Here is an 18460-nt window from a genome sequence, read left to right as displayed (position 1 = left end):
GGCGATCTCATTGAATCATTTAGAATTATTAAGGGGCTTTGACAGGGTAAATGCTGAGAGGATGTTTCCCCTCAGGAGAGAGTCGAGGACCAGAGGGCAGAGTCTCAGAGTGTCGGGGAGCCAATTTAAGACTGAGGTGAGGAGGAATTTCTTTGTTCACAGGGTTGGGAGTCTGTGGAGATCCTTGTCACAGAGAGCTGTGGGGAAGAGTCCTTGTGGATATTTAAGGCTGAGATAGATTCTTGATCAGTAAAGAAATCGAGGGTTAGGGGGGGAAAGGGCAGGAAGGTGGACATGAGGAATTCCGGATCAGCCATGATCCTATTGAATGGTGGAGCAGGATCGAGAGGCCAAACGTATCATCCTTCCTGTTCCAGCCTCCCTGAACAGGCGCCGGAATGTGGTGACTAGGGGCTTTTCACAGTAACTTCATTTGAAGCCTACTTGTGACAATAAGCCATTTTCATTTCATCTCATTTCCTCTTCCTGTTTCTTATGGTCTCCCTGCTCTTATATTCTACGCCCTCAGCGATTAAAGCCAAGTATCCCATATGTGGTTGCCTTATCTACCTGCTGTGCTGCATGCAGGGACCTATGGAGATGCACCATCCCTCTGGTCCTCTGTACTTTATAGCATCCTACTGTTCAGGGCATATTTCCTTGCCTTGTTAATCTTCCCAAAATGCATCACCTAATGCATCTAGTCACATTATAAAACAGATATAAAGGCAGGAGAGATGATCCGAAGAATATTTACAAGGATGATGCCACAAAAGTGTTGCTATAAATACCAGGAAAGGACTGACAGGCTGGGTCTCTTTTCTCTTGACAAAAGACTGAGGAGTCACCTAATGGAGAGGAGAGAGAGAAAATGCTGCCTCTGGTTGAAAAGAGCATAACCAGAGGCTGTCCATATAATCACCATTAGGAGAAACCTCTTCACCCGAAGAGCGATGAGAATATGGAACTCATGAGCACAGGGAGAGTTGAAAGGGTATGATATGTAAGGCAGTCTATATGCAGAGAAGGAAGGTTAGACACTAAGCAGCAGCAAAAGTGTCAATGTAGGGGAGAGAGAGAGAGAGAGACAAGAAGTATTGGGAACAGAGGGAGAGACAGGGAGACGGATCGGGAACAGGGGAGAGACAGGGAGAAGGATTAAGAACAGGGAGAGACAGGGAGAAGGATCGGGAACAGAGGGAGAGACAGGGAGAAGGATCGGGAACAGAGGGAGAGGCAGGGAGAAGCATCGGGAACAGAGAACTAGACAGGGAGAAGGATTGGGAACAGAGGGAGAGACAGGGAGAAGGATTGGGAACAGAGGGAGACGGTGAGAAAGATTGGGAACAGAGGGAGAGACAGGGAGAAGGATTGGGAACAGAGGGAGAGACAGGGAGAAGGATTGGGGACAAAGGGAGAGAGACAGGGAGAAGGATTGGGAACAGAGGGAGAGAGACAGGGAGAAGGATCGGGAACAGAGGGAGAGACAGGGAGAAGGATCGGGAACAGGGAGACGGATTGGGAACAGAGGGAGAGACAGGGAGAAGGATCGGGAACAGGGAGAGACAGGGAGAAGGATTGGGACAGAGGGAGAGACAGGGAGAAGGATTGGGAACAGAGGGCGAGACAGGGAGAAGGATTGGGAACAGAGGGAGAGACAGGGAGAAGGATCAGGAACAGAGGGAGAGACAGGGAGAAGGATTGGGAACAGGGAGAGACAGGGAGAAGGATTGGGACAGAGGGAGAGACAGGGAGAAGGATTGGGAACAGAGGGAGAGACAGGGAGAAGGATTGGGAACAGAGGGAGAGACAGGGAGAAGGATTGGGAACAGGGAGAGACACAGGGAGATGAATTGGGAACAGGGAGAGACAGGGAGACGGATTGGGAACAGGGAGAGACAGGGAGAAGGATTGGGAACAGAGGGAGAGACAGGGAGACGGATTGGGAACAGGGAGAGACAGGGAGAAGGATTGGGAACAGAGAGCGAGACAGGGAGAAGGATTGGGAACAGGGAGAGACAGGGAGAAGGATTGGGACAGAGGGAGAGACAGGGAGAAGGATTGGGAACAGAGGGAGAGACAGGGAGAAGGATTGGGAACAGAGGGAGAGACAGGGAGAAGGATTGGGAACAGAGGGAGAGACAGGGAGACGGATCGGGAAGAGAGGGAGAGACAGGGAGAAGGATTAAGAACAGGGAGAGACAGGGAGAAGGATTGGGAACAGAGGGAGAGACAGGGAGAAGGATTGGGAACAGGGAGAGACACAGGGAGACGGATTGGGAACAGGGAGAGACAGGGAGAAGGATTGGGAACAGGGAGAGACACAGGGAGACGGATTGGGAACAGGGAGAGACAGGGAGAAGGATTGGGACAGAGGGAGAGACAGGGAGAAGGATTGGGAACAGAGGGAGAGACAGGGAGAAGGATTAAGAACAGGGAGACGCAGGGAGAAGGATTGGGAACAGAGGGAGAGACAGGGAGAAGGATTAAGAACAGGGAGAGGCAGGGAGAAGGATTGGGACCGCCCAATTGCATTGCTGAATGTAGATGCCAAAAGGGCAACACGGTGGCACAGTGGTTAGCACTGCTGCCTGACGGCACCGAGGTCCCAGGTTCAATCCTGGGTCATTGTCCATGTGGAGTTTGCACATTCTCCCCGTGTTCGTGTGGGTTTCGCCTCCACAACCCAAAGGTGTGCAGGATAGGTGGATTGGCCACGTTAAACTGCCCCTCAATTGGAAAAAAATGAATCAGGTACTCTAAATTTAAATAAAGAATGTGGATGCCAAGTTGCTGGCCAGGATCTTGGCCTCACGGATTAGGTCTGTGTGCCAGGAGTGATGGGGAAGATCAGACGAGGTTTGTAGAGAGGATGTATCTGTTGGCCAATATTAGGCGTTTGTTAAACATTATAATGATGCCACTGGAGGATGGAATGTGGAGGTAGCGGTTACTATGGACGCAGAGAAGGCCTTTGACTGGGTGGAATGGGCTTACATGTTGTGGGAGGTGCTGGGGTGAGTTTGGGCAGGGTTTGTGGATTGGGTCCGGTTGTTGTACCGGGCGCCGGCAGTGAGTGTGCGGACCAACCGGGTAAGTTCAGGGTATTTTAGGTTGCATCGTGGGATGAGGCAAGGGTGCCGACTCTCCCCGCTGCTCTTTGCCTTGGCGATAGAGCCACTGGCAATGACACTTATAACGTCGAGGGGTTGGCTGGGGATAGTGCGGTGGGTGGGGTGGAGCACAAAGTCTCGCTGTTTGTGGACGATTTATTGCTCTATATATCAAACCCACTGGAAGGAAAGCTAGGTGGATTGAACACGCTAAATTGCCCCTAATTGGAAAAAATTAATTGGGTACTCTAAAATTTAAAAAAAGAAAAAAAAAAACCCACTGGAAGGTATTGGGGGGATCATGGGCATATTGGAGGAATTTGGATAGTTCTCTGGGTACAAATTAAACATGGGGAAGAGTGAGGTCTTCCCAATCCAGGGGAGGGGGCAGGAGAGGAGGCTGGGGGAGCTCTGTTCAAGGTAGTGGGGCAAGTTTCAGGTATCTGGGCATCCAAGTGGCGCAGGGGTGGTAGCAGCTACACAAGTTGCATCTGGCCTGGCTGGAGGAGAAAATGAAGGGGGATTTTAAGAGGTGGGACGTGCTTCACTGTCGTTGGAGGGGTGGGTGCAGTCTGTGAAGATGACGGTTCTCCTGAGGTTTGTATTTGTGTTCCCGAACCTCCCATCTTTAGTCCAAAGGCTTTTTTTTAATGCACTGATTTTGGAGTTTGTGGGTGGGTGTGGGGGGGGGAATTTGATTAATTATTATTGGGCAGCAAATATAGCCATGGTCAGGAAGTGGACAATGGGGAAGGGGTCGGTATGGGAGCCAATTGAGGTAGCCTTGTGTAAGGACACGAGCTTAGGGGCACTGTTGACGGTGCCTCTGCCGTTCTTGCTGGCGAGGTACCCCACAAGTCCGGTGGGGGTGGGAGCCCTGAGAGTGTGAAGGGGGCACCTGAGGCTGGAGGGGGCCTCGGTTTGGGCACCAATCTGCGGGAATCATCAGTTGGCAGGGTCGCAGCGGGCGAGGATTGAGTGGTTTGGGGACCTATTCGTTGGGGGCAGCTTTCTAAGCTTGGAGGGGCTGGCAGAGGAATATGTAAGGCTGCTCAGCAAGTTGTTAATCCCATCATGCTGACTGACATGTTGGATCAACCCACCCTAATTGGTGTGAAGTTGAGAAAAAAAGGCATTCTTCCCAAATCACCAAACGTCACACGTTGCCAATTACTTGACGTAAATCAACAAAATCGGCATTTATGTGTTGGGTATGACAGTGTGAAATGGCCAAAAGTACTTGGCCGGCACATCACAAAATTTAACACTCAGATGCATCAGGAGATATCCCGATCGTAAGCAAAAGCTCAGCCAGAGGAATACTCTAAATTTAAAATTAAAGAATGTGGATGCCAAGTTGCTGGCCAGGATCAGGTCTGTGTGCCGGGAGTGATGGGGAAGATCAGACGAGGTTTGTGGAGAGGATGCATCTGTTGGCCAATGTCAGGCGTTTGCTAAACATTATAATGATGCCACTGGAGGATGGAATGTGGAGGTAGCGGTCACTATGGACGCAGAGAAGGCCTTTGACTGGGTGGAATGAACTTACATGTTGTGGGAGGTGCTGGGGTGAGTTTGGGCAGGGTTTGTGGATTGGGTCCGGTTGTTGTACCGGGTGCCGGTAGCAAGTGTGCGGACCAACCGGGTAAGTTCAGGGTATTTTAGGTTGCATCGTGGGATGAGGCAAGGGTGCCCACTCTCCCTGCTGCTTTTTGTCTTGGCTAGAGCAACTGGTAATGACACTTATAACGTCGAGGGGTTGGCAGAGAGATGGAGAGGTTATCGGGAGGGAATTACAAAGCTTAACTCATTCACCGGCATTGTGAAGCGATTAAAATCAGACCCACAAGGCATAAACAGAGCCCGCCAATTTAAATCAACAGCCAGTCGTACAGGATTTGCCTTAATTGCATCCTGATCACAGGGAAAGGCATGTGCATTCATCTCATTCCAACCCACACAAAGCCACCAAACAGTGGGCGGCACGGTGGCGCAGTGGTTAGCATTGCTGCCTCACGGAGCTGAGGAGCCAGGTTCGAATCCCGGCCCTGGGTCACTGTCTGTGGAATTTGCACATTTGCCCGTGTCTGCATGGGTCTCACTCCCAAAATCCAAGGTTGTACAATCTTGGCAATAGTACATTCACTTCCCCTGTCAAAGTCATTTATAATATACAACCAATTGTAGCCCCTGCACTGATCCCTGTGTAATGATTTGTCATCCTGAGAATGCCCCTCTTATCCCAACTTTCTTTCTTCCATCAATTAGCCAATCCTTCATCCATGCCAGCACCATGGGTGTACCTTTTGTACGATACCTTATTGAATGCAAGGGAGAAAAAAACTGAAGCAGATGTTGGCGGGTTGAGATGGAGTGGGTAGGAGAGGGCTTGTGAGGAGCAGAAACACAAAGTAGTTGGGCTGAATGGCCTGTTCTTGTGCAGTAAATACTATGGAATTCTGTGAAGCAAATGTTCAGACCACTTTTCAACGAACTCAGCCATCACCCAGAAGAATAATTGCCCAGTTCTATACTGTATCATTCTATAGGGAATAGGACTAATCCGATAGTATTTCCAAAGAGCACCATGGGCCCAAAGGTCTTGTAGGATTCTGACACGTACTTTCAATCCAAATTCTTCAGGATTTTCATCCCCATTGTTTCATGAGTTCTTTGCATCCCAGTTTCGCCAAACCATTGGGAAAGCCGTTAAACATGAAGACCATGATTCAGGAGGAACCAATCTTCTGGTGAAAGTCAGTTTGTTCTTCATTGGCCTGGGTGCACCATCTGGCCTTAGAGAGTATCTGGAGGGCTGCTGCTCTGATAAGAGTTCACTTAACTAGAGTGGTCTCAAAAACCGAGCTTCAATCCTTGCTCCCTCGAATTTCTCCGGATGGCTCCTGTTCAAAGGGACTCTGTATACAGTCCCAGATGCAGTCATCAGCCCCAAGGTTTCATTTGCTCTTTTGGATCTGACTAAAGGTGCAGGAGCCCAAGGGATCACTGCATTCACATGAACGTACAAAATAGGAGCAGTTGTATTTTAGGGGCAGTTGTATTTTATTAGGGGCTGGTTTAGCACAGAGCTAATTCGCTGGCCTTGAAAGTAGACCAAGGCAGGCCAGCAGCACGGTTCAATTCCCGTACCAGCCTCCCCGAACAGGTGCCGGAATGTTGCGACTAGGGGCTTTTCACAGTAACTTCATTTGAAGCCTACTTGTGACAATATGCGATTTTAATTTCATTTCCATTTCATTTGAGCCCTCTAGCATACTCTGCAATTGCTGATCTGTTTGTGTTTCAAGTTCTACATTCCCATCTGTTGCTGATAACCATTGACCCCTTGTCCAACAAGAATCTATCTGGCTCCACCTTAAAAAAATATTCAATGCCCCTGCCTCCACTGCCTTCTGAGGGAGGGGTTCAAAGAAGCACAACCCCCTGAGAGAAAGACATTTCTCCTCACCTCTGCCCTAAAAGGGTGACCCTTATTTTTGAAACAGTGCCCTCTAGTTACAGACTCACCGACAGGAGGAAACATCTTTTTCCACGTCCATCTTGTCGAGACCGTTCAAGGTCTTATGTACTTCAATCTGGTCACTTATCTAAACTTCACTGAAACAAGCCCAGTCTGTCCAACCTATCCACACGAGACACCCAACTCATTCCAGGTATCAATCTGGTCAACCTCCGCTGAACCGCCTACAACCCATTTATATCCATCCTTAAATAAGGAGGCTAAAACTGCGCGTAGTGTTGGAGACGAGGTCTCATCAATGGCCTGTATAACTGTATATCCTTCTTTCATGGCAGAACCAGGCTGCACTCACAAGCAGTATGCCGGAAGGTTTCTCCTTACGGAGGAGCCTAGAACTAGGGGTCACAGTTTAAAGGTTAGGGGTCTCCGATTTAAGACAGGGATGCGGAGAGATTGATCTTTGGAATTCTCTTCCTCAGAGAGCTGTGGAGGCAGGGCCACTGAATTTATTCCAGGATGAGTTGGACAGATTTTTTAATAATCTTTATTATTGTCACAAGTAGGCTTACTTAACAGTGCAATGAGGTTACTGTGAAAATTGTGACTGGTAAGGGGGGTCAAAGGTTTTGGGGCACAAGTAGGAAAATGGGATTGAGATCATAATTAGTCATAGAATCATAGAATTTACAGTGCAGAAGGAGCCATGTGGCCCATCGAGTCTGCAACAGTGCCCCTCTTCAGCCCACGCCTCCACCCTATATCTGTAACCCAGCAACACCGCCTAACCTTTTGGACACTAAGGGGCAATTTAACATGGGCAATCCACCTAACTACACATCTTTGGACTGAAACCAGAGCACCTGGAGAAAACCTACGCAGACACAGGGAGAAAGTGCAAACTCCACATAGACTTTCACCCAAGGCAGGAATTGAACCCCCATCACTGGATCTGTGAGGCAGCAGTGCTAACCATTGTGCCACCGTGCTACCATGATCCTACTGACTGGCAGAGCAAGATTGAGGATCTGAATGGCCTACCCTTGATCCTAACTCTTGTGGAACACTGTCCGAAAGGGTGGTGGATGCAGGTACAATAATGATTTTCAAAATGGGGAATTGGAAATACTTAGAAGAGGAGAACATTTTCCACAGCTTGGGAGGGGTCGAGGAAACAACAACATGAGCACGATGGGTCAAGTGGCCTCCTTAAATAAAAAAATGGAGATCGACACTGGGGCCGTCAGACCGCCTCTTACAGCACGTAATGACTGTGCGGGACAGAAATACCTGCAGCATTTTCAGGGAAGCTTCGTCCTCTCGCAGGTGTTCTTCCTGCGATGCACAAGATTTCTTGATGTTTTTTAAATCTTTCAGGTTGCTCACAGGGGCTTGGATGGAAGAACATCGATCCAGAAACCTAGAAACAAAGAAGGCAGGAATGTCACTGGGCTTGTGTGAAAACGCCTCGAACCCCGAATGCTTGGAACGTTTCACTCTGGGTCGGACTCTTGCTGCTGAACAGGGTCAACACTTGGTTTGAGACTCGTGGCACAACTGGCGAGTCTTTCTTTCTGAACTGTCTTCAGAAGATGCCCACCCTCACATCCCTCACCCTCACATCCCCCACTCTCATGTCGCCCCCCCCTCCACGATATGTCCCCCCCCCCCCCTTCCCCCCCACGAAGGCTGAAATTAATCCCAGCAATTGTTTTTCCAACCAAACTGTCTTGTTTGGCAACTTGAGAGGGCATTTCAGGTCAACCCTGCCTGGATAGCACACGTCAGGCTTCAGCAACACAAATCGCTGTTTCGACCACGCCAGAGCAGAGTTCTGGGCACCAGAGTGAAGAAAAATACATTAGCTTTGGAAGGAGTGCAGTTGAGTTACGAGTGTGACATCTGGACTCAAAAACGTAAATTATAAGAAGGGTGCAGACAAACTAGCATTGTATTCGCTGCAACTTATAAAGTAAAAGTGTGAGTTGCTCAAAGGGGAACAGATAGGGTAATAGAGGTGAACTATTTCTCCTGTCTAGGATTCTCGGGCTAGGATTACAGTGAAGTTAGGAAACTACACACCCAGAGTGGCAGAAAGTTGGAATTCTCTTCTGCAAACAGCAAGTGATGCTCATTCAGTTGTGAATTTTAAATCTGAGATTTTTGTCATTGAAAGTTGTTCAGATATATGGGGAAAAGGTGAGTAGATGCAGTTAGGACACAGATCAACAATGATCTTGTTACGTTGCGCAATGCAGCCCCAAGAAACTGAATGGTCCCTCCTGTTCCTGTGTGACAGTTTCGAGAAGAGGCTGAATGGCTTCCTCCTGGTTACTGTGCAACAGGCTCGAGGAGGCTGAATGGCCTCCTCATGGTACTGTGTATCAGGTTCGAGGGGCTGAACGGTATCCTGCTCCTATGTAATAGGCTCAAAGGAGCTGAACGGCCTCGTCCTGTTCATGAGTTCCCAAGGTGCTCGGGTTCTGCTACCCTGTCGAACATGATGGTGTTATATTTGAGCCTGAACAGTGTGTATGGGCAGATATTTAACTGTTTGATATTTTGAAGCAGCCAGCTTGTGCACTGCAAGCTTCCACAAACTTCAAAGGATTAATGATCAACTCATCTCTTTTTACTAATGCTAGTTGATGGATAAATATTGGCCCTTATCTATACTTGAGCAGTTCCCCCCATCTCTTTGACAAAACAGCACAGTAAACATTTCCATCCACTTGAAAGACCAGACTGGAATTGGATTGAAGTATCATTGAAAGACTGCAGCTCTGACAATGCAGCTCTCCCTCAGTACTGACCCTCTGACAGTGCAGCATTCCCTCTGTACTGACCCTCTGACAGTGCAGCACTCCCTCAGTACTGACCCTCTGACAGTGCAGCACTCCCTCAGTACTGACCCTCTGACAGTGCAGCACTCCCTCAGTACTGACCCTCTGACAGTGCAGCACTCCCTCAGTACTGACCCTCTAACAGTGCAGCACTCCCTCAGTACTGACCCTCTGACAGTGCAGCACTCCCTCAGTACTGACCCTCTGACAGTGCAGCACTCCCTCAGTACTGACCCTCGAACAGTGCAGCACTCCCTCAGTACTGACCCTCTGACAGTGCAGCGCTCCCTCAGTACTGACCCACTGACAGTGCAGCACTCCCTCAGTACTGACCCTGAACTGTCAACAGGGACTTGGTGGTGAAATATTTCTACCCTAAACCACCCGGTTTGGAGGTGAGGGTTTTACTAACATCAGCCAATGGCTGACACCTCATTGACTCTAAGAGCGAGATGGTGGGTGTTTCCTCACAATGCCTGGTAATTTCAGCTTTGGACTTGAGCTCTTGCTCAATTGCTCAACATGAATTTTGAAATATTCTTTAAAATGGTGGAACTCCTACTCCGTGCCTCCTGTGGTTTCTGTAACTTGAAATGTAATGCTGCTGCAAGGCGAGCAATTCATTCTCTAAACCTCACATACCTGCACGCTGCATGTGCAAGGATCACGGCGTCACAATTACCTTTGTCTCAGCTGGCTCAGATGCTCCTGACTGGCGTCACTTTTGGAACCCTTCTGCGCCAATGAATTGCTGTGGGAATCAAAGCACAACAGTTGAAAAGGCTGCAAGTTGGCAGACAGGGAGAGAGCAGGGTTTGGAATACTGACCGTTCGGCCGTTAGGAATGGGGCGACGAGCCGGGTGACACAGACATGAGACAATGAACACCCCAAACATTGACCACAGGTTCCAACATTACCCAGCCACCATTCCACAGGAACTGACTTGCTGCCTCTGCTGCTTCAGCTGCTGAACGCTGCGAGCAGAAGGCAGAAATATTTGGAGAGGCGGACACCAGCAGAGAGGTCACCCCCCCCCCCCCCCCCCCCCCCCTCAGCCCTTCCCAACTGTGCCAGTGGTAGTGACACAGGCCTCACTGCCTGCCTCAGCCAGAAGATAGTTAGGAAAAGGACACTGAACTCATTTTCTGAATAAAGTTCACCTGTTGGTAGCATGGCCTTGACTGGATGAATCGTATCCAGTGGTAAATTGGACCACATTACAGGACTGCTGCACACTGGTACATAGAAAGCAGCCAGCACATTAGCATCCCTCAGTATGTCTCGACTGCTGAGGTTTCGTACTCGTACAGGTGAGTGTTGCAAGGGATTACAAAGAAGTTACCGCACAGAACCAGGCCCTTCAGCTCTGTGCTGGTAGTTTGTGTTCCACACAAGCCTGCTCCCATTCCCCCCTTCAACCTCTCCATCTATTCCTTTCTCCCTCATTTGTTTAACCAGCTTCCTTCTTAAAAGCATTTCTGCTATTCACCTCAACAACTCCCTGTGGTGGCCAGTTCCACATTCTCACCATTCCCCGGATCATTCTGGAATTCCCCATTTGAGAAATTAGTGACTCTCTACATTTTGTGTCCCTAGTTGTGGTTTCCACTGCAGGCCTACTCTATCAAACCCTTTCATTATTTCAAACTCTTGTAATGAGTGCAGTATTTCTTAACAGACATAATCTCTTAGCCTTTTGAAATCTGTTTGACACCAACCCAAGTCCTTTCTTGACCCATTTTATCATACAGAAACCAGAATGGTTGACAGTAACTCTAAGCAGCCTTTCTGCTTTTTAATTCTGTTCTTTGAGGGTTGGCTCGGTAGCACAGTGGTTAGCACTGCGGCCTCACAGGGGACCCGGGTTCAATTCCTGGCTTGGGTGACTATCTGTACGGAGTTCTCCCGAGTCTGCCTGGGTTTCCTCCGGGTGCTCTGGCTTCCTCCCACAGTCCAAAGATGTGCAGGTTAGGTGGATTATAGAATAGAATAGAATAGAACAGTACAGCACAGAACAGGCCCCTCAGCCCTCGATGTTGTGCCGAGCAATGATTACCCTACTTAAACCCACGTAACCTGTATCCCAACAATCCCCCCATTAACCTTACACTACGGGCAATTTAGCATGGCCAATCCACCTAACCTGCACATCTTTGGACTGTGGGAGGAAACCGGAGCACCCGGAGGAAACCCACGCACACACGGGGAGGACGTGCAGACTCCACACAGACAGTGACCCAGCCGGGAATCGAACCTGGGATCCTGGAGCTGTGAAGCATTGATGCTAACCACCATGCTACCGTGAGGCCCCATGATAAATTGCTCCAAGTGACCGAAGGTAAGCTGGGGTTACGGGGATAGGGCGGGGGAGTGGGTGCTCTTTCGGAGGGTCAGTGCAGACTCAATGGGCCGAATGGACTCATTCTGTGCTGTAATTTTTCTATGACTCCATGGATTTAAGAGGAGTTGGTGGGTTGGGACAGGCTGTGGAGAAGGCACTTGGCTGAAGGTTCGTCTCGGGCAAATACCGCTGCATCGGCCCTGACACTTACACGCTAGGAATGCAGTCAGCATCAAACACACCCATATCAGGTAGGGTGTTGCTTGACTGCAGCTTAGCATTGCTCTACTTAATCACCTTAATTGTAGTATAAGGATGTCTTGGTTTCAATTCAAATGCCCGGTTTCAATTCCCATCTTTTTTTAAAAAAGCTGGACCCCCCCATCAAATCTCACCACCTAGGCGCTCACCTAGTTCACCTCATGGTCATAATGCTCTGGGGCAGGGTGTTGATTTGCAAACCAAGTGATTCCCTGGCCCACTACAGAGGAATGACCCAGTCACCTATAGGCCCAGGCCTGGTGAGAACAGCACCTTCCCTTCTCTAAAGAGACATGAAATGAAATGAAAATGGCTTATTGTCACGAGTAGGCTTCAATGAAGTTACTGTGAAAAGCCCCTAGTCGCCACATTCCGGCGCCTGTCCGGGGAGGCTGGTACGGGAATCGAACCGTGCTGCTGGCCTGCTTGGTCTGCTTTAAAAGCCAGTGATTTAGCCCAGTGAGCTAAACCAGCCCCTAGTGAGCTAAACCTGCCCCTTCACATCAGTGAATCAGTTAGGCTTTTACGATAATCTAATCGTTTCAAAGAATTCCAGAACGATGCAGTGTCGTGATGCAGTGGGAATGCCGCAGGACCCGTAACCCTGAGATCCACGCTAATACTGGGGGGTTATGGGTTCATAATCCCACCAGGGCCGCTGGTGGGGTTTAAATTCAATTTATAACTCAGGAAGAGAAAGCTAGTCTCAGTAACGGTAACCATGACAACCATCGATTGTCGTAAACAACCTATCTGGTGTTCCTTTTGGGAGAGAAATCTGCAGCCATTACCGTGGTCTGGCCTACATGTGACTCCGGAACCCACAGCGATGCGGTTGACTCTGAACTGCCTCTCTGAAATGGTCGAGTGAAACACTCAGTTCAAGAGAAATTAGGGAAAGGCAACGGATGGTGGCCCAGCCAACGACACCCACGCCCCATGAAGGAATAAGGAAAATCACCGTGTCTCTGCCAGCCCTTTGACGATGCTTTCCAATGAGCTCCACTCCTCCCCTTTGCTCATCCCCACCCTGTGCAAATTCTCTCCTGAAGGAGTTTTGAAAGTTACTATTGGATTTGCTTCCACTGCCCTTTCAGACAGCACCTTCCAGATCGCATTCTCCCCTCCCCTTATATCATTTCTGTTCTTTGTTTTGTCAATCTGTCTCTTCCAGTTAGCAACCCTCCTGTCACTGGAAACAGTTTCTGTTGAGTTAATTGAATACGTGATGGCTTAGTTACCAGATGAGCACTTTGTAACTGTCTTTACCAAGAAGGGAAACTGCTCAGGGCGCAATGAAAGAAGCGGTGTAAGGACGAGGTGTGGGATAGGTTTCCGGTATTTAAAAACGATAAGGCACCGGGACTGCATGAGATACTTCCAAGGTTTCTGAGGGAAGTCAGAATGGAAATTGCAGAGGTGCTGGCAGAATTTTTCAGTCTTCTTTAGGCTCACTGGTGGTGCCAGAGAACCAGTGAATTGCAACAGTTAGCATTCCTGTTCAAAAAAAGGTACGCCTGTACCTGCAAGGGAGAGTGTTTGTACAGAGGCAGGTCTTGAGCCTTCCACGCCTCTCACAAAGTGGGTTACAGGATAAGGTAATGTTGAGAACAGGAGTTGGGGAGGGGAACGTCTCGGAGATCTCTAAGGAGCTGATGGAGTGGGAGGGAGCCCCCCCAATGGGGGGGGGGGGGGAAAGAGAAAGTGGGGAAGTGTTGGGGAGGGAGGGGGTGGGGCGGGGGGGAAGTTGGAGGCTGGGTTATGGGAGGAGCCCCCGCAGAGAGTTAACACGCCCTCGTCGTGTGCCATGCTCAGCCTGATCCAATTCAAGGTGATCCACAGGGCTCATATGACTGTGGCCCGGATGGGCAGGTTCTTTGAGGAGGTGGAGGACGGGTGTTGGTGATGTGGGGGAATCCTGCGAATCATGTACACATGTTGTGGAGGTGTCCGAGACTGGGGGGGCTTTTGGCAGGGATTTGCGGACATCATGTCAGAGGTCCTGCAAGGGAAGGTGGCTCTAAGTCCAGAGATGGCGATCTTTGGAGTGTTGGAAGACCCAGAAGCCCAGTGTGGGGGAGAAAGGCTGATGTTTGGGCCCTTGATTCCCTGGCTGCCCGGCAATGGATTTTACTGGGATGGAAGGATTCGGAGCCCTCAAAATCAGGGTTTAGGCTGCCGACATGGCTTGAGAAAATAAAATTTGCCTTCAGGGGTTCATTACAGGAGTTCGCTCGGAGGTGGCAGCCGTTCATCGACTGGTTCGAGAAAAATTAGACTGTCGGGTGGGGGCGGGGGCGGGGGTATGGAAGGGACAAATAAGGGTTGGAAAACCAAGGGGGGGAGGGCCGGGAAGGGCTGGTAGTGCTTTTATATGCCATGTTGGTTGGGTTTGTGTTGGGGGGGGGGGGGGGGGGGGGGGGGTGTGATGGTTATTTTATTGTGGGTTCTGTCTCTGTTGGATGTTGTTGCAAAATGTTAAAATTATAAACGTATCAATAAAATATTTCCTAAAAAAAAGGTACACCTTTGATTTACAGGCCATTTAATTTATTCTCAATGGTGGGAGGGCTTCCTGAAATGATATTTCAGAACAAAATGGGTTAATTCGGAAAAGGCAGCTCAGATCTGTTAAGGGCAAATTGTGTTCAACAAACGTGCCTGAGATTTTTGATGAGGTGACAGGGAGGGTTGATGAGAGTAATGCGGTTGTGGTTCCAAAAGGCATCGGTTACGAAGCTGCACAATAGACTGTGAGAGGAACATAGAAAAATACAGCACAGAACAGGCCCTTCGGCCCACGATGTTGTGCCGAACATTTGTCCTAGATTAAGAACAAATGAATCTACACCCCATTATTCTACCGTAATCCATGTACCTATACAATAGCCACTTGACCATCTCTTCCCTGCCTGACAGGGACATGCATATCAAGGACACGTAGTACCTGTTCCTTGAACAAGTTCCACATTTCAATTGTGTCCTTCCCTGACAGCCTATGTTCCCAATTTATGCACTTCAGTTCTTGTCTGACAGCATTGTATTTACCCTTCCTCCAATTGTAAACCTTGCCCTGTTGCACACATCTATCCCTCTCCATTACTAAAGTGCAAGTCACAGAATTGTGGTCACTACCTCCAAAATGCTCCCCCACTAACAAATCTATCACTTGCCCTGGTTCATTACCAAGTACTAAATCCAATATGGCCTCTCCTCTGGTCGGACAATCTACATACTGTGTTAGAAAAGCTTCCTGGACACACGGCACAAACCACCCCATCCAAACTATTTAATCTAAAGAGTTTCCACTTAATATTTGGGAAGTTGAAGTCACCCATGACTACTACCCTGTGACTTCTGCACCTTTCCAAAATCTGTTTCCCAATCTGTTCCTCCACATCTCTGCTGCTATTGGGGGGGCCTATAGAAAACTCCCAACAAGGTAACTGCTCCTTTCCTATTTCTGACTTCACCCCACACTACCTCAGTAGGCAGATCCTCCTCGAACTGCCTTTCTGCAGCTGTTATACTATCTCTAATTAACAATGCCACCGCCCCACCTCTTTTACCATCCTCCCTAATCTTATTGAAACATCTATAACCAGGAACCTCCAACAACCATTTCTGCCCCTCTTCTATCCAAGTTTCTGTGATGGCCACCACATCGTAGTCCCAGGTACTGATCCATGCCTTAAGTTCACCTACCTTATTCCTGATGCTTCTTGCGTTGAAGTATACACACTTCAACCCATCTCCTTGCCTGCAAGTACTCTCCTTTGTCAGTGTTACCTTCCCCATTGCCTCACTACACGCTTTGATGTCCTGAACATCGGCTACCTTAGTTGTTGGACTACAAATCCGGTTCCCATTCCCCTGCCAAATTAGTTTAAACCCTCCCAAAGAGTACTAGAAAACCTCCCTCCCAGGATATTGGTGCCCCTCTGGTTCAGATGCAACCCATCCTGCTTGTACAGGTCCCACCTTCCCCAGAATGCGCTCCAATTATCCAAATACCTGAAGCCCTCCCTCCTACACCAATCGTGCAGCCACATGTTCAACTGCCTAATCACTCCCTATTCCTAGCCTCGCTATCACGTGGCACCGGCAACGAACCATAATGACAATTCTGTCTGTCCTGGCTTTTAACTTCCAGCCTAACTCCCTAAACTCGTTTATTACATCCACACTCCTTTTCCTACCTACTTCGTTGGTACCAATGTGCACCAAGACTTCTCACCCTCCCCCTTAAGGATCCTGAAGACACGATCCGAGACATCCCTGGCCCTGGCAGGGAGGCAACGTACTTTCCGGGAGCCTCACTCGCGACCACAGAATCTCCGATCTATTCCCCTAACCATTGAGTCTCCGATCACTATTGCTTTTCTATTCTCCCCCCTTCCCTACTAAGGCCCAGAGCCAGTCTCAGTGAGAGAGACCTGTTAGGGCCTTCCCTGGTAGGTCATTCCCCGCAACAGCATCAAAAACTTGTTTTGAAGGGGAACGGCCACGAGGGATCCCTGCACTGTCTGCCCGTTCAATTTCTTTCCCCTGACTGTAGCCCAGCTACTCTTGTCCTGTATCTTGGGTGAGGTTACCTCCCTGTAACTCTTGTCTATTACCCCCTCTGCCTCCTGGATGATCCAAAGTTCATCCAGCTCCAGTTCCCTAACACGGTCTCTGAGGAGCTGGAGTTGGGTGCACTTCCCACAGGTATAGTCAGCGGGGACACTGGAGGTTCCCTTACAGAATATAGCTGCCCTGTGGACCAACTTGAACTCCGTCCTCCGACTCTGCTCCCCGTCAGCTGCACTCTCTGCAAACTCCCGGCTCCCTTCACACTCTTCGAGGAAATGTAGGAAATGAAATGAAAGGAGCACCTTAATCCCTCCTCACCTAACTCCCTCAGTCACCAAACTCTCACTATAGCACTCAAATGCACCCAAATCCAGCACTCAGTGCAATTTGCACTGTTGCTGGATCACTTTTATACTGTGAATCTAGCCTCTGAAAACTGGCCAAATCCAATTAACTAATTAACAAGCCTCAGCTGCAAGTAGCTACAGGTAGAACCTTTGTTTAAAGCTGATTGAAAATTCACCTTCTTCTAACCTAAACAGCAACTTTTAAGTTAATTAACTAAATAAAAGGCTAGACTTGAGATAAAAATGAACCTTATTATCCCTCAATCACCAAACTCTCACTACAGCACTCAAATGCACCCAAATTCAGCACAGTGCAGAGTCAGAGCCCATGGAGTCAAAGGGACAATGGAGGCACACGTACGAAATTGGCTGAAGGCCAGGAAATAGATATTTGAAAGACAGGAGAAATGTTTGTCATGGAGTTCTCCAGGTTTCGCTATTGGGACCCTGGCTCTTCCTGATATATAGACGCAAGGTCCACACCTAGGTGTACAGGGAACAAGTTAAATTTGAAAATGATACAAAACTTGGAAATACTGTGAACTGGGAGGAGGTTAGCATGGAACTTCAGAAGGACCGAATTTGGTGCACTGGGCAGACAAGTGGAAGGTGAAACCTAATTTAGGGAAGTACGAATGATTCATTTTGGTAGAAAGAACGCGGAGGGACAATATAAAATCATAGAATTTACAGTGCAGAAGGTGGCCGTTCGGCCCATCGAGTCTGTACCAGCTCTCTGAAAGAGCACCCTACCCAAGCCCTCCACCCTATCCCCATAACCCAGTGACCCCACCCAACACTAGGGGCAATTTTGGACACTAAGGGCAATTTATCACGGCCAATCCACATAGCCTGCACATCTTTGGACTGTGGGAAGAAACCGGAGCACCCGGAGGAAACCCACGCACACACGGGGAGAACGTACAGACTCCGCACAGAGAGTGACCCAAGCCGGGAATCGGACCTGGGACCCTGGAGCTGTGAAGCAATTGTGCTAACCACTATACTACTGTGCTGCCCATAAAATAAAGGGTACAATTGTAAAGGGGGTGTAGGGACAGAGAAACCTGAGGGGGGGGGATGTGAGCACAAAATTAGCTGGGCAGAGATGGGAGAGAACGGTTGATAAAGAATACAGCATTGTGGGGCTTCATTATATAAAGCACAAGAGCAAGGAAGTGGTTCAACTTGTATAAAACTTTGGTCGAGGCTGGTTTAGCTCAGTGGGCTAGACAGATGATTTGTGATGCAGAACAAGGCCAGCAGTGCAGGTTCAATTCCCGTATCAGCTTACCCGAACAGGCGCCGGAATGTGGCAACGAGGGGCTTTTCACAGTTACTTCAGACTTGTGACAATAAAAAGGTTATTATTATTATTATAACTGGAACCTTGCTTCCAGTTCTGAGCGCCACACTTTAGGAAGGATGTGAAGCAATGAGAGAGGGCGTAGAAAAGATTCACGAGAACGGAAGCCTCAGTTATGAAGAAAGATTGAAGGT

At 48.9% G+C, this 18460-nt stretch overlaps 1 protein-coding gene across 5 annotated transcripts in view; it reads right to left on the bottom strand.

Moving 5' to 3' along the window:
- LOC119967885 (centromere protein Q-like) overlaps window positions 1–18460 on the bottom strand; it is a 70285-nt gene that overhangs the window by 12764 nt on the left and 39061 nt on the right. For all 5 annotated transcript variants that reach the window (XM_038800974.1, XM_038800975.1, XM_038800973.1 and 2 more), the window contains exons 5-6: window positions 10117–10185; window positions 7882–8011 (exon numbers count right to left, since the gene is read on the bottom strand). In XM_038800974.1, the coding sequence (XP_038656902.1) occupies window positions 7882–8011; window positions 10117–10185 (199 nt within the window). The remainder of the gene's footprint in view (window positions 1–7881; window positions 8012–10116; window positions 10186–18460) is intronic.

The sequence above is a fragment of the Scyliorhinus canicula genome, chromosome 6 (assembly GCF_902713615.1).
Source record: "Scyliorhinus canicula chromosome 6, sScyCan1.1, whole genome shotgun sequence".
In the NCBI taxonomy this organism is placed as follows: Eukaryota; Metazoa; Chordata; class Chondrichthyes; order Carcharhiniformes; family Scyliorhinidae; genus Scyliorhinus; species Scyliorhinus canicula.
The sequence above is the reverse complement of the archived record's forward strand: the minus strand, read 5'-3'. Positions and strand labels throughout refer to the sequence as shown.